We start from the raw sequence: 14,018 nt of genomic DNA on the forward strand, positions 1-14,018 counted from the left end.
TCACCAGGACTGCCATCATCCAGCTTTCCCCAACCCCATATTCTCTCACTCACCAGGACTGCCATCATCCAGCTTTCCCCAACCCCATATTCTCTCATTCACCAGGACTGCCATCATCCAGCTTTCCCCAACCCCATATACTCTCGCTCACCAGGACTGCCATCATCTCGCTTTCCAACCTCTGATTTCCCGAGCTCATTCAAAATTCTTTGGCACCCAGGAGCTAACTTCCATTGAGTCCCATTCACCCATCACCTTCCCCACCCCCAGACTCCCACTCCACCCACAGTCCTGTACTGGCTCCCAATGACTAGACTTTAAAATTCAAATCCTTCATTTCTCAAAGTCTACTCTAGCCTCCCAGTCTCCTCCTGCAGCTCCAAAACCCCCGGGATATCTGCAACCCCTTTAATTCTGGACCCCTCGACCCATTCCATCCACTGGCTAGGTCTAGACTCTGCAATTGCCTCTCTCAACCTCTCTCTTCTCCGGTAAGACGCTCCTGAAATCTGACCTTTTCTCTTTAGTTTATTCACAGCACATGGGCTGGGTCAGCATTTTATTGCCTGCCCTTTAGTCTCCTGTCCTATGTCTCCCTTTGTGTTTCAGTATCTGCCTACCCCCGTTCTGAACACCTTGAGAGCTACTGAGTTTGCTGGAATTGTGACTGTGCCATTAAATGTTGGGTCTGGTGTAAAGGCGACTATTAACGATGGAGCTCCTAGGCCAAGTAGTTTGACCATTTCCTTGATGTCCGCAGGAACGACTTCTTGAAGGAAGTGAAGATCATGTCTCGGCTGAAGGATCCCAACATTATCCGGCTGCTGGGTGTGTGCGTGCGCGATGATCCACTCTGTATGATCACAGAGTACATGGAGAACGGAGATCTCAATCAATTCCTAGCCAACCATGAGCTGGAGGAAAAGACCACAAGTACAACCGACATTCCCACCATCAGGTTAGACCGAAAGGGGCAAGGGGGAGAAGCGAGCACACAGTCACTGCAGGCAGCCTCATCTTTACTGAGGTGGGATGTAATCGCACTGGACTCAGTTCAGAGAAGGTCCAGGTGACTAATTCCAGAGACTGAGGAGGGATTGAGGCCTACTCTCGCTAGAGGAATGAAAGGCGATCCAACTGAGGTATACATCAGATGTGAAAGGGGTTTGACAAAGTAGACGTAGGGGCGGAGGTAGGTCAATCTTGAACAAGAGGTCATAGCTAAGAGGCGGCAGACCGAAAACGGAGGAATTACTTCTCTCAAGCGGTCACAAGTCTGTGGAATTCACCAGCCCAGAGTGCAGTGGGCACTGGATAAATTTATGGAGGGGATAGACAGGTTTTTAATTAGTAGTAGATTGAAGAGGTATGGGGAGCGGGCAGGAAAGTGGAGCTGAGGCCGAGATGAGATCAGTCATGACCATATTGAATGGCAGAGCAGACTTGAGGGGCTGAATGGCCCTGCTGCTCTTCATTCTTACGTTACCGGGGGCATGCAGCCCCCAAGTATTCACTCCTACATCCCAAACTTACCCGCTTCCCTTCAGATGTCTTCTGTGCTGGAGGAGGTTCCTGGACACGGATCTTTTGAAGGAAGTGCAGAGTGAAAACTGCATAATCTTTCAGTCTTCGTTAGACTCAAGGGAGGTGCCAGAAGACTGGAGGATTGCAAAATCAGGCCTTTGCTCAAAAGCAAAATTGTGTCAGGGTAAACTCAACAACTGTAGAGCAGTCAATTTAACTACAGTGGGGGCGGGGGTGAGGAGCTCCTGGAAGCAATTATTCGGGATAAAATTTGTAGTCACATGGAAAGAGGTGTGTTGACTCCCGAAAAGCCAGCATGGATTTCTGAAAGGGAAAATGTGTTTTCAAGCAGCTGACAGAAAGGTTGATGAGGATAATGCAGTTGATGTACACATTGGATTTCCCGACAATATAGATACACTGCCGTCCAACAGACTTGTGAGGAAGCTGATATTCTGTAGAATACACGAGGCCGTAGCAACAGGAGCACAAAATTAGCTGAGTAATAGGTAACAGAGAGCAAAGGTCATTGGATGTTGGAAGAAGGTTTGAAATGGAGTTCCCTCGGCACTGCTATTAGAACCTTTGTTTAGTAGATGGGCAGATGAGGTTCAATACGAGGAAGTGTGAGGTGATGCATTTTAGTGTCAGAACTTTGAACGAACATATAAAATAAGGGGTACATTTCCAAAGGGGGTGCTAGATCATGGCCGATCTAGCTGTAGTCTGGACACCACTTATCTGTATGCATCCCTCCAACCCTGGACTCCCTTGTCTTATCAAAAACTCAGCTTTGATGAAAGACAGTTTGGATGGATTACCATGGTACTGTGACTACAAGGCATATTGTAGGGAGTAACTCACCTCCTGACTCCCCAGAGCCTGTCCACCATCTACAAGGCACAAGTCAGGAGTGTGATGGAATACTCCCCACTTGCCTGGATGAGTGCAGCCCCAACAACACTTAAGAAGCTTGACACCATCCGGGACAAAGCTTGGTCAACAGGCCATTTGCCGATTTACCAAAGGAAGCACCCAGAGGAAACCCACGCAGACACGGGGAGAATGTGCAAACTCCACACAGACAGTCGCCTGAGGGTGGAATCGAACCCAGGTCCCTGGCGCTGTGAGGCAGCAGTGCTAACCACTGAGCCACCGTGCCACACGTTCTCTCTGTGTCTGCATGGGTTTCCTCCGGGTGCTCCGGTTTCCTCCCACAGTCCAAAGATGTGCAGGTTAGGGTGGATTGGTCATGTTAAATTGCCCATAGTGTTCAGGGATGTGCAGATTTGGGGGATGGGTCTGGGTGGGATGCTCTGTGTGTCGGTGTAGACTTGTTGGGCCGAAGGGCCTGTTTCCACATTGTAAGGATTCTATGATGACGATCCCCTGAACAACTTTTTTTAAAAGGGGGCCCTGTCCGTCATATAAAATAACGAGATTCGCTGCCTCTTGTCAACGTTTACAATGCGGAAACTGGAAATGTACACAGCGCTGGGCCTGAGCAAGCAGCTGACGTGTTCTAACACACCGTCCCAACTTTTCAGTTCGACAGCGTTTGCTGCCCTGTCGAACGAGGTTCACCGTCTCTGTCCTCTTTCTGTCCCCTCAGTTACCCCAGCCTGATACACCTGGCCAGTCAGATAGCCTCAGGAATGAAGTACCTGGCCTCCATGAACTTTGTGCACCGTGACCTGGCGACCCGCAACTGCCTGGTTGGCGAAAACTACACCATCAAGATCGCTGACTTCGGAATGAGCCGCAACCTGTACTCCGGCGACTACTACAGGATCCAGGGCCGGGCCGTGCTCCCCATTCGCTGGATGGCCTGGGAGAGCATCCTGCTGGTGAGTGCCTGGCGAGATTGACTGGGCTGCCCTGTATTTCCCAGCGTTCAGTCGAGACGTAGAACGTTGTGGGTGGGGCAGGGGAGGGGGGAGGTGAAGCAATTCCTGTGTCCTCTGCAAAACCGACGGAATTCATTGCAATGTTGGCGGAACGCGCCAACCCCTCCCCCCAACCCTGTTATCAGAGTTAGAGTCAAATTGGGTGAAAGATGGAGTGAAGGAGAAAGAAAATCGGATTGAGAAAGAGAGCGGGGGTGGGGGAAAGGACAAAAAGGGGCTCCAAAGGAAATGGAGTAAGAGAAAGATCAGAGTGAAAAGAAAAATTGCCCTCTCGTTGCATCTTTGGAATGAGAGAGAAGAATTTAAGTCGTTCCTGTTCGAGGCGTTAGAGGTTGATTAGCATGGCATGAATGGTATTCGTATCACTAACACAAAAAAGTCCTCACGCTAGTAAATACCAGACCTAACTTTAACATTGTCAAAAGGATACCAGAAGCTTTTCTTTTAAATGCCAAAACTAGGGTGCAAGACTTCAAATAAAAGACACCAGTTCACACAATGTGAGAGGAGCGTGCTGGTTAAGTTTTCGAATCAAACAGCACGGAAGCAGACCCTTTAGTCCGTGCCGACCATAATCCCAAACTAAACTCGTCCCACCTGGCACACCTCCATCCGAACCTTTCCTATCATGTACTTATCCAAATGTCTTTTAAACGTTGTAACCGCACCCTCATCCACCCCTTTCTGTGGAAGTTCATTCCACGCACGAACCACTCTCTGTGTTTAAAAAAAAATTGCCCTTCATGTCTTTTTTAAATTTTTCTCCTCTCGCCTTAAAAATATTTCCCCCTTGTCTTGAAGATCCCCTCCTTAGGGAAAGGACACCTGCCATTCACCTTACACGTACCCCTCGTGATTTTATAAACCTCCGTAAGGTCACCTCTCAACCTCCTACGCTCCTTACAATTCATACCCTCCATTCCCGGCAACATCCTGGTAAATTTCTTCTGAGCCCTCTCCAGCTTAATAATATCCTTCCTGTAACAGGGTGACCAGAACTGGACACAGTACCCCAGAAGAGGCCTCACCAACATCCTGTACAACCTCAGTGTAACATCCCAATAGTTGGGCCATAATTTGCATGGAGATGCAGCAAGAACAGTTAACTGTCAATCTTAATTCTCAGACCAGGCAGTTCTGATTGGTGAGGACATTGCATGGGGTCACAGCAGAGTTTCTTCTTTTTTTGGAAAAGGTGCCATTTATGTACAAATTCCTTTTCCCAAAGCAAGCCAGCCTTGAATATTTATATATGTAGGCTCTAGCACATTTGACTACATCACACTGCTGGCCCAGCTGATGATTTTCAATCGGTTTCCACTGTAACTCTTAGTACAGTCTGGATTATTTAACAAACGATTTTCAGTAAATTCATTAAATAATTTGAAATGCACTAAAGTTCAAGCCAAGTCCATATGGCAACACCTTGATCCATCCTATTTAGATGAGGGAACTAAATGTAATATCTCCAAGGTTGCAGGTGGGAGGGCGACAAGGATGGAGAGATGCTTCAGTGTACTTTGAATGTGCTGAGTGAGTGGGCAAACGCATGGCAGATGAAGTATAAAGTGAGTAAACAAAGTCAGGAAGGCAGGTTATTGTCTGAGCAAAGATAGATTGGGAAAAATGGGAGGTGCAGTGCGTCCTGGGTGTCCCTGTAGACCAGTCGCTGAAAGTAAGCATTTTAAGGTACAGCAGGCGGTGAAGAAGGTAAGTGGTACGTTGACCTTCATAGTAAGAGGATTTGAGTACAGGAGCAGGGATGTCTTGCTGCAATTGTGTACAACCTGAGTGAGACCACCCCTGGAATATTGTGTGCAGTTTTGGTTCCCTTATCTGAGGACAGACGTTCTGACGATGGAGGGATTGCAACAAACGTTTACCAGACTGATTCCTGGGATGGCAGGACTGATGTGTGAAGTGAGATTGGATCAGTGAGGACTATATTCACCCGAGTTTATAAGAATGAGGGTATGATCTCACAGAAACCTATAAAATTCTAACAGGAATAGACAGGGTGAATGCAGAAAGAATGTTCTCGATGACCTGGGGGAGTCCAGAACCAGGGGTCACGGTCTAAGGATACTGGGTAGACCATTTTTGACTGAGATGAGGAAAAATGTCTTCACCCAGAGAGTGGGGGGGCCTGTGGAGCCTAGTTGAGGCCAAGCATTGAATGTGTTCAAAGGGGAGTTAATCATTCAGGCTGAAGAAAGCGAGGACAGGGTACTGAGTCGGATGATCACCCATGATCGTCTCGAATAGCGGAACAGGCTCGAGAGACCAATTGGCCTACTCCCACTCCTGTTTTCTCTGTTTCTAATCTAAATCTATCCGCCTGGTCTGAGAATTAAGATTGTCAGGTCACATTTCTCCATGCTAATGATGGTCCAACCAATCAGCACCCTCTTCTCAATGCTTTCGCTTTCCTCAAGTCTGCTTCTTGCTCCTTCACTCTGACGAGTGTAAGATGAATCTTCTAGTCTTCTTTTAAGCTCAGTATTGGGAGATGGGGAGGCAATGACCTAGTGGTATTATCTCTGGACTGTTAATCCAGAGAGCCAGGTAATGTTCTGGGGACCCGGGTTCGAATCCCACCACAGCAGCTGGTAGAATTTGAATCTGATAAAAATCCTGGAAGTAGGATTCTGAATGACAACCACAAATCCCTCCCATCTAGGGAAGGAAACTGCCATCCGTACCTGGTCTGGCCTACATGTGACTCCAGACCCACAGCAATGTGGTTGACTCTTAACTGCCCTCTGGGGCAATTAGGGACAAGCAATAAATGCTGGCCTAGCCAGTGATGCCCTCATCATATGAATGAATAAAAAAACAAACCATGTAACTTTCCCAAGAGAAATCTGACAAGTGCAGATATAGAGTGGTTTCAAAAAAATATAGCCAGAAGCCCTGCAGCTGGATCTGCATTTTGAAAAGATAGTTTTCCACCCTCTTGTCAAGGGATGGACAACTTGCCAGCATTGCTAACATGCCAAGACAGGAAAGGTGTTAATAATAAATGGATCTTTTGGGTGGGATATCAATGGTGTGAAGCTGAAGACAAATCAGCCAGTAGGTTTTGGAGATTTGTAACTCCTGTCCAATTTCCAATCCTCTCCAGCTTAATAATATCCTTCCTGTAGCAGGGAGACCCAAACTGGACACAGTATTCCAGAAGAGGCCTCATCAATGTCCTGTATAACCTCAATATAACGTCCCAACTCCTATACTCAAATGTCTGAGCAATAAAGGCAAGTGTGCTAAATGCCTTCTTAACCATTACATGAGATGCTAACTTCAAAGAATTATGCACCTGAACCCCTAGAACACTACCTGTTCTACAACACTACCCAAGGCCCAAGTTTAATTGTATAAGTCTTGTCTTTGTTTGTTTTACCAAAATGTACTTATCTAAGTTAAACTCCATCTGCCACCCCTCAGCCCATTGACCCAATTGATCGAGATCTCTTGGTAATCTGAGATAACCTCCTTTAGTGTCCACTATACTACCAGGTGCAGTGCTATCGATGGAGTTGCTCATGTTCCACTTACGATTCCCCCTTCTCCTCCCCGACCTCTCCAGGGAAAGTTCACCACGGGCAGCGACGTCTGGGCCTTCGGTGTCACTTTGTGGGAGATCCTGATGCTATGCAAGGAGCAGCCTTACTACCATCTGACGGACGAGCTGGTCATTGAAAACGCTGGCGAGTTCTTCCGGGAGCAAGGCAAACAGGTTAACAGGGAAGCGAAGGATTTTGGGGCGGGCAGCTGTGGAGTGGGGGGGCGGGGGAGCGAAGGTCCACGCAATCCCTCGAAACCTATTCTGCCGTCGCGTGGAATCATTACATTTAGGATCCGCACCTCCTCTCGCCCTACTTCACCCCACCTTATTAGAGTCATACGAAACGGACCTTCCAGTCCAACCAGTCCATTCCGAACGTAATCCCAAACTAAACTAGTCCCACCTGCCTGCTCCTGAGCCGAATCTCCCCAAACTTTTACTGCTCGTGCACATATCCAAGTGGGAGAATAAAAGTGGGGAAGTTTCACCGAAACTGTGCCAGTTAGACCACACCTAGAATATCATGAGTTTTGGTCCTTAACGAAGGGTGGATATACAGGCATTGCTGGAGCCGATGGCCTATTTCACTGGGCTCTTAATCCAGAGATCCGGTTAATGTTCGGGGGACCCAGATTCAAATCTCCGCCACAGTAGACAATAGAATTTGAATTCAATAAAAATCTGGAATTAAGAGTCTAATGCTGACCATGAATCCATTGTCGATGGTCAGGAAAAACCCACCTGGTTCACTAATGTCCTTTAGGGAAGGAAACTGCCATCCTTACCTGGTCTGGCCTATGGCAGGAAAGACCACCAGGGTTACTTTACACCTGACCATCTGAGCTGCAAAAGTGGCCCAGGGGGTGTTGGAAACCTGACTCTGGGGCTGGATTGTCTTGAGTTGGAGGAAATTGGAGGTGAGTTCTTGGCCTCTCAAAGATGGCTCCATATCTGTGTGGATGGAATTGTGCAGCACCCCCTTTTCCTCTTGCAACTCGAATGTTCAAATGCCCCAAAAGCGTAGGAAATAGATGCATGAATAAGCCGTTTGATCTCCGTAGCCTGCGACACAGTTCAGCAAAATGGTGGCGTGTGTTTTTATGTTAACTATCATCGATGGTCAAAATCCATCTGATATCCTTCAGGGAAGGGAATTTGCCATCCTCACCTGGTCTGGCCTACATTTTGACTCCAGACCCAAATCTTAACTGGCCTTCTGAAGTGGCCCTAGCAAGCCACTTGGTTCAGTGGGCAATGAGACTTGGGCAACTCAAAGAATAAAGAAGAAGAAAGAAAGGTCCACTTTTCCCCTGTGCCCCCAACCTCCCTGATTTGAGGATGGGGTTAACCACAGAATTGTAACCGGGCAGAAGGAGGCCATTCAGCCCTTCATGTCTGCACCGATTTTAGCCCCTAGTGCCAACCTTCTGTCCTGTTCCTGTATCTCACTGTGCCATTTCAATCCATGTAACCATCCAACGCCCATCTTCAAAGCCTCATTTGAACCTGCCTTACCCCCCATTTCCTTGCAGAGCATTCCATACCCTAACCACTCACCCAATGGAAAGGGGCATTTTTCCCCCTGCTTTACTTGCAGTTTAAATCTGTGACCCCCTCCCCTCGCCTTTCCTTTCTCTTTCCCCCAAAAGTGGCGGGAACAGAATTTTTCCCAATTATGATCAGCCCGGGGCCACCCATGGTTCGGAAAATCTCCTGCCAGGCTTTCATTCGGACCCCCCACCCCCATCTTTCCCGAGGAAACGCTCCCCATCTCCTCCTGCCTGAACGATCTCACTCTGCGACTTGTGTTCCTGCAGGTGTATCTCCCTTGCCCGCCAGTGTGCCCGCAGGCTCTCTACCACGTCATGGTCCAGTGCTGGTGCCGGGACTCGAAACACCGGCCGACCTTTCAGCAGATCCACCAATTCCTCACGGACAACGCTGCGAACGTGGTGTAAGGGTGCAGGAAAGACGCAATCCCTGGCGCTGACCAAGTTGGGACCGTGTTGGGGTGCCGAAGCCAACAACTTTGCCGGACTTTTCGTTTATTTGGTGGGGGGGGGGGGGGGGGGGGAGGCAGGGGGTGTTCTCTGGCGCTTGCAGATCACTTCTCTGTCATTCTGAAGTTGATGTCCAGACGGAGCTTGAGTGCAAGCCGATTCCTACCTTCATGACCACTGGGCGCTGCTTCCCAAAGCTGAAAGGCCGCCACACCCTTCCGGAATCACCGACTCGGATCCGCTGACCACCTCCCCCCCTCCCCACCTCCCTTCCCCACTACTCTGCTGAACTTGACTTGGCGGAAACCTCTTGCAGGGTTATCCTCTGGAGCGAAAGGTCGGGCAAGTAATGAGAGAAGTTATTGCAAGTTGGTTCTTGGAAAACACTGGAATTTGAAGACTGGGTGAAGAGACCCCAGAGCATCTCTCTCTCTCTCTCTTTCTTCGCAGCCAATAACACGTTTCATCTCAACTTCACACCGAACCCCTCGGTGGTACATTACCGTACTGTCATCTCACCTGTCTGGAGTCCCGAACATGTCGTGTAACTGTGATGTGGAATTTTATTTCTTGACTTCTAAACCACGAGTGGCCATCGGAGAAGGAGATGGTACTGTCGCATGTGCCCATATGTGGGTGCATTTCTTAGTGGGATGGATCAGTCAAGCATTCAAACTCAATGAATGGGGAATTAAAGATATGTGTGCATATGTATGTGCATATCAGAATGAGAGAGAGAGAGAGAGAGGGACAGAACATTTTATTATCTACAATCACAAGTGGAATAAACAGTCGGATTGTAACTGCGACTCCTTTTAAGGATTACCTGCGTTGTGAGCCCACTTTAACTAGACACACAACTACTGAAGTGATTTTTGTTTTTATTCCCCATCGCTGATGGAAGATGGGAGTTCCTGCAGCCTGGATTTTTCGGCCAACACTGGACTACTGTAAAATGACCTGACCGCTGCCTCATATGAGCCAAGACACTTGCTGTTAAAACGATTGGTACGATTCTTTAATCAGCTGACTCTTCCAATCGTCACATGGTGATGGGACTCACTGGTAGCATTTGAGCCAAGGGGAGAAATGTCTATAATCAGTCTTCCGACAACTGCTTCGGTCATGGTTTCATTTGATGCACAAAAAAAAATAATGTACTGTGAGCTATATTGGTGATTTATTTTCCCAGCTGTTAGGTCATGATTGCTTTGGGTATGGGAGGCACAGGAGTGAGATCTGACAATATGCCAACCCCCACCTCCCCCCCGCCTCCTCCAAATGGCCAGCAGACTGCAACAGTGAAGAGCTGGGGGTTAAGGTTAGATTTGGTACACTGTTGCAAGGTTTACCTTTAACAGGAGGTGGCCTAACCACATTGTTTAGAGCTACCAAACTACTGAGAGGGCTGGCTCCTGTGTTGAAGGTGAACAGATAGGCGTAGACTAACTACTGATCAAACATCCGACTACTGCTTGCGGAAGGCAACCACAGGACTTTTGGAATTGTGAATTGTTTTTGTAGCATTGTCTCCGCTACTCCAGTGCTTAAACTGTCTTGATATCCACATCCCTGTACCAACCGCACACCCCACCCCCCCCCAAACACCACCACCAACTTCCCAGGCTGTGGCCTGACCGACGATGGAAATAACACTGGGCAGCCTGAAATGAAACGAAACACTGGACACCATCGTTGGTTTCATGGGCCATTTCCTACCGCGTAGAGGATCCAATCAGGAGTTATAGGGGAGTGGGATTCATGAATCCATGGGATCGGCCGCCAAGCCGCTCCCATCACCCGATCAGTTTTGCTCTCCGCCGATTCGTGGATTTTCCAACCCAAGTGTCTCGGGTTGAGATGACCATTCATTGCCTTGGCTAGAAGGTTTGCAGGGGTGGCGGTTGCAGTTGGGATTCCCACCGGTTGCGCCCCTTTTCCGGTTTCTTTCCCCTCCCCACCCCACCCCAGAGCCTTTCTGGTTTTCCTGCTTTGCTCGCCTCTCAGACATGACTCTGAGCAGCGGGGTCACAGGCCGCTCTGTCCAATCGGCCCACCCCTCCACCACGTTCACCACTTCTGCAATGCCCTTTGATTTCCCTCCTGCCTCATTCCCATCAACTGCAGCCTCTAGGCCATGAACACACACCATTGAGATAGACACTTGTCTTGCCTTCCTCTCCCTGCACTTTCGTTTATATCAGCGTGGCCAACAGGCTTATTCCTGCTTGACTGAGGGCTGGGATCCACCAAATACCATCAAATCATTTTAGCAGGAGTATATCTGTATTGTTTGCATAAGGACCCTCCCTGTTGGAGCTGTACAGCACGGAGACAGACCCTTTCAACTCATCCGTGCCGACCAGATATCTGAAATTAATCTCGTCCCGTTTGCCAGCATTTGGCCCATAAACTCTTCCTACTTGTCAGGAGCAATGATGCTGTTCTCTGTGAAGAATTGCTGACAAAACCGATGCCAGCGAAAAGGTGCTTTAAGTAGAAATCCCTTGGCTGTCTCCAACGTCCTGCGATACTTCATTGTGGGATAATGTGAGGCCCACAGCAAAGGTTTAGGACGCAATTGCTTACAGATTACTAGTCATTCCAGAAGGCTGGTTTAATGACACAAGTGGCAGGTTGCGAATTTGAATACAGTTCACAAAATAAATCTGAATTAAAACGCGAGATTGTGTCTTGGTGACAACCAAACACCCCCGATTTTTGCAACACCGCGATTAAAACAGAAAGTGGAAGGTCTGGCAGCGTCTGTGGAGAGACAGAAACAGTTGATGTTTCGAGTCCGGGGTGACTTCTTCAGCCTCATGAACTCTGTTTTTCTCTCTCTCTCTCCACATATCCTACCAGACCCGCTGAGTTTCTCCAGCACTTTTTTTTTGTGCGTGTGTCTTTATTTTTCAGTCTTTTAGCATCTGCCATCACCCCGGTTCACTCTAGGGAAGGAAATCTGCTGCGTTTACCCTGGTCTGGCCTCCGTGAGTCCAGACCCGCCCAGATGTGGTTGTCTTTTTAACCACCATCTGAAATGGCTCTCGGATTTGTCACCGACTTCCCAAAACGGGCAGACACGGACGAGCAATAAGCCGTCCCCTCGCCAGTAACTTCCACGTCCCTCGGGCGAACAGATTACGAAAGAGAAAGAAGCCGTTCGACCCATGGAGCATTTTAAAACTAACCTCGCTGCCATAACTACCTATCAAAAGGCCCTGTGTCTTCCTCTGCTTCCTGGCTATCTGCACTGGTCTGGAATCAGAAGAGGAGCTGTCCAATTGTAGAACGTACAACAGTACAGCACAGGAACGGGGCCCTTCGGTGTTGTTTCAAACGTGATGCCAAATTAAGCTAATCCCTTCTGCCTGACCTTGGTTCGTATCCCTCCATTGCTTGCATATTCATGTGCTCATCTAAAAGTCCCTTAAATGCCCCTATTGTAATGCCCTTATCCTCGGATCTGAATTGGGAGCCGATTTCACAAGCACAGCCATTTAGCTTCAGGGCTCCGACAGGGAGCAGTGATAACCTCGTGGGAGCGAGATGGAATCCGGTTTGTCCCGCCCCAAGATCTGTAAACTACGGCTTCATATTAGGGATGCAGATGGTTTAAGGGGTGGTTTATTTCGGGCCCTTTGGAATTTTGAAAGGGGTTGGTAGCACGGAGTCAGAGAGGGGATCCTGGACTAGGGAGACACAATCTTGCAATTGGTGCCATTCAGGATCACAGGCGGTGTTTGAATCTCAGTGAGTGATTTTCGTTGAGACAGGACAAGTGGAGCCCAGCATAGTAGCTGAAGTCCAAATGTGTACCAGCCATGAATGGGATTGGGGAAGTGGTGGGGTGGTGTGTGTGTGTGTGTCGGGGGGCGGGGGGGGGCGCGGGAGTAAAGAAAGATGCTGAATGGCCTCTTCAAGTTCCTATGTTCCCCTATTTTACAGATTTCTCCCTGTGTTTACCCCAGTGGCTGTTCAGGCAGGGCGGGACATACAAGGGAACTGGAGAGGCTACTGATACAAAGTACTGGTTGGGAGACACTTAAAAACCCTTCTACCTTGGCCAGGTTGGTGCAGCCTTGTGCATATCAATGCTTTCGCCATCTTTCTCATGTAAATGCAGTCCTTTAGATCTTTCCCCTGCTTATAATAACACTTGGCGGTTCCTAAAGTTTGGGACCCTCAGTCCTTACTCTTGGCTTTCTGACAAGTATAGGGCTGTCTGTGAACTCAACTACTGATCAAGTTAAACATTAGGCATTTGAGCTGGAAGCTAGGAACATGGTTGAAGTGTTCTTAAATCATGTAAAAGAGTAGCTGGTAATCCAGATGTTAAAAATTATTGGCGGTGAGTAAATATTTGTGTAGCGTGTGGGTGTTTTTAACAAATGTTGGTTATTGTGAGATGTCGATGGAGAATCCTTCTCTTTGGTCTTACGCTGGATTCAAACTGTACTGGATTATTGTTGAGGATGTGTACATATTTTACAAAGAGATTTTTAAGGTAATATATAACGAAATCACTTTGGAGCTTCTCTGTAGATCCTATTCATGCTTGCATTTTTCTAGGTGTTTGTAATAAACTTTCCTTTGATTGTTGAAAAGAAGAGATGTGTCGAGACAGTGTTATTACCGTTCCTTTCTCCAGAGCAAGTGTGGAACACTCCTGCCTCGAAGTCCAAGGGTCAAGCCCCATTCTCCGCCAGACATTGGGTGCAAACATGTCAGCTAACAATCCCCGGGGCAGTATTGCCATCTGCTGGATAGGATGTCCAAGTCATACCATTGCCCGCCGTCGCAGGTGAACGGGAAAGATCCCGCGCCGCTATTTTGAAGAGCCACAGGAGAGTTGATCCAACGCTGACCCCCTCGATAAACGTGGTGGAGAGAACAGACTAATTGTCGCATTTCTGTCTGCGCGAGTTTGCTCTGCAATTTGACTGTCTCTGACATTTTTACAACAGTGACTAAGCTCGAAAGGACTTCATTGGCTGTAAAGCACTCTGGGGTTTTCTT

The 14,018-nt window shown here is 48.2% G+C and overlaps 1 protein-coding gene across 2 annotated transcripts in view; it reads left to right on the forward strand.

Annotated features, from left to right (window-relative positions):
• Nucleotides 1-13,609, forward strand: part of LOC109922410 (discoidin domain-containing receptor 2-like) — a 61,819-nt gene extending 48,210 nt beyond the window's left edge. Inside the window, exons 13-16 of one of the 2 annotated variants that reach the window (XM_048616734.1) lie at nt 761-958; nt 3,137-3,371; nt 7,018-7,167; nt 8,814-13,609. In XM_048616734.1, coding sequence (XP_048472691.1) covers nt 761-958; nt 3,137-3,371; nt 7,018-7,167; nt 8,814-8,954 — 724 coding nt within the window. In that variant the 3' untranslated portion in view covers nt 8,955-13,609. The remainder of the gene's footprint in view (nt 1-760; nt 959-3,136; nt 3,372-7,017; nt 7,168-8,813) is intronic. The other variant, XM_048616735.1, reaches the window with a different exon arrangement.
• Nucleotides 13,610-14,018: the final 409 nt, after the last annotated feature.

This window comes from Rhincodon typus, chromosome 35 (assembly GCF_021869965.1).
Source record: "Rhincodon typus isolate 14 chromosome 35, sRhiTyp1.1, whole genome shotgun sequence".
In the NCBI taxonomy this organism is placed as follows: Eukaryota; Metazoa; Chordata; class Chondrichthyes; order Orectolobiformes; family Rhincodontidae; genus Rhincodon; species Rhincodon typus.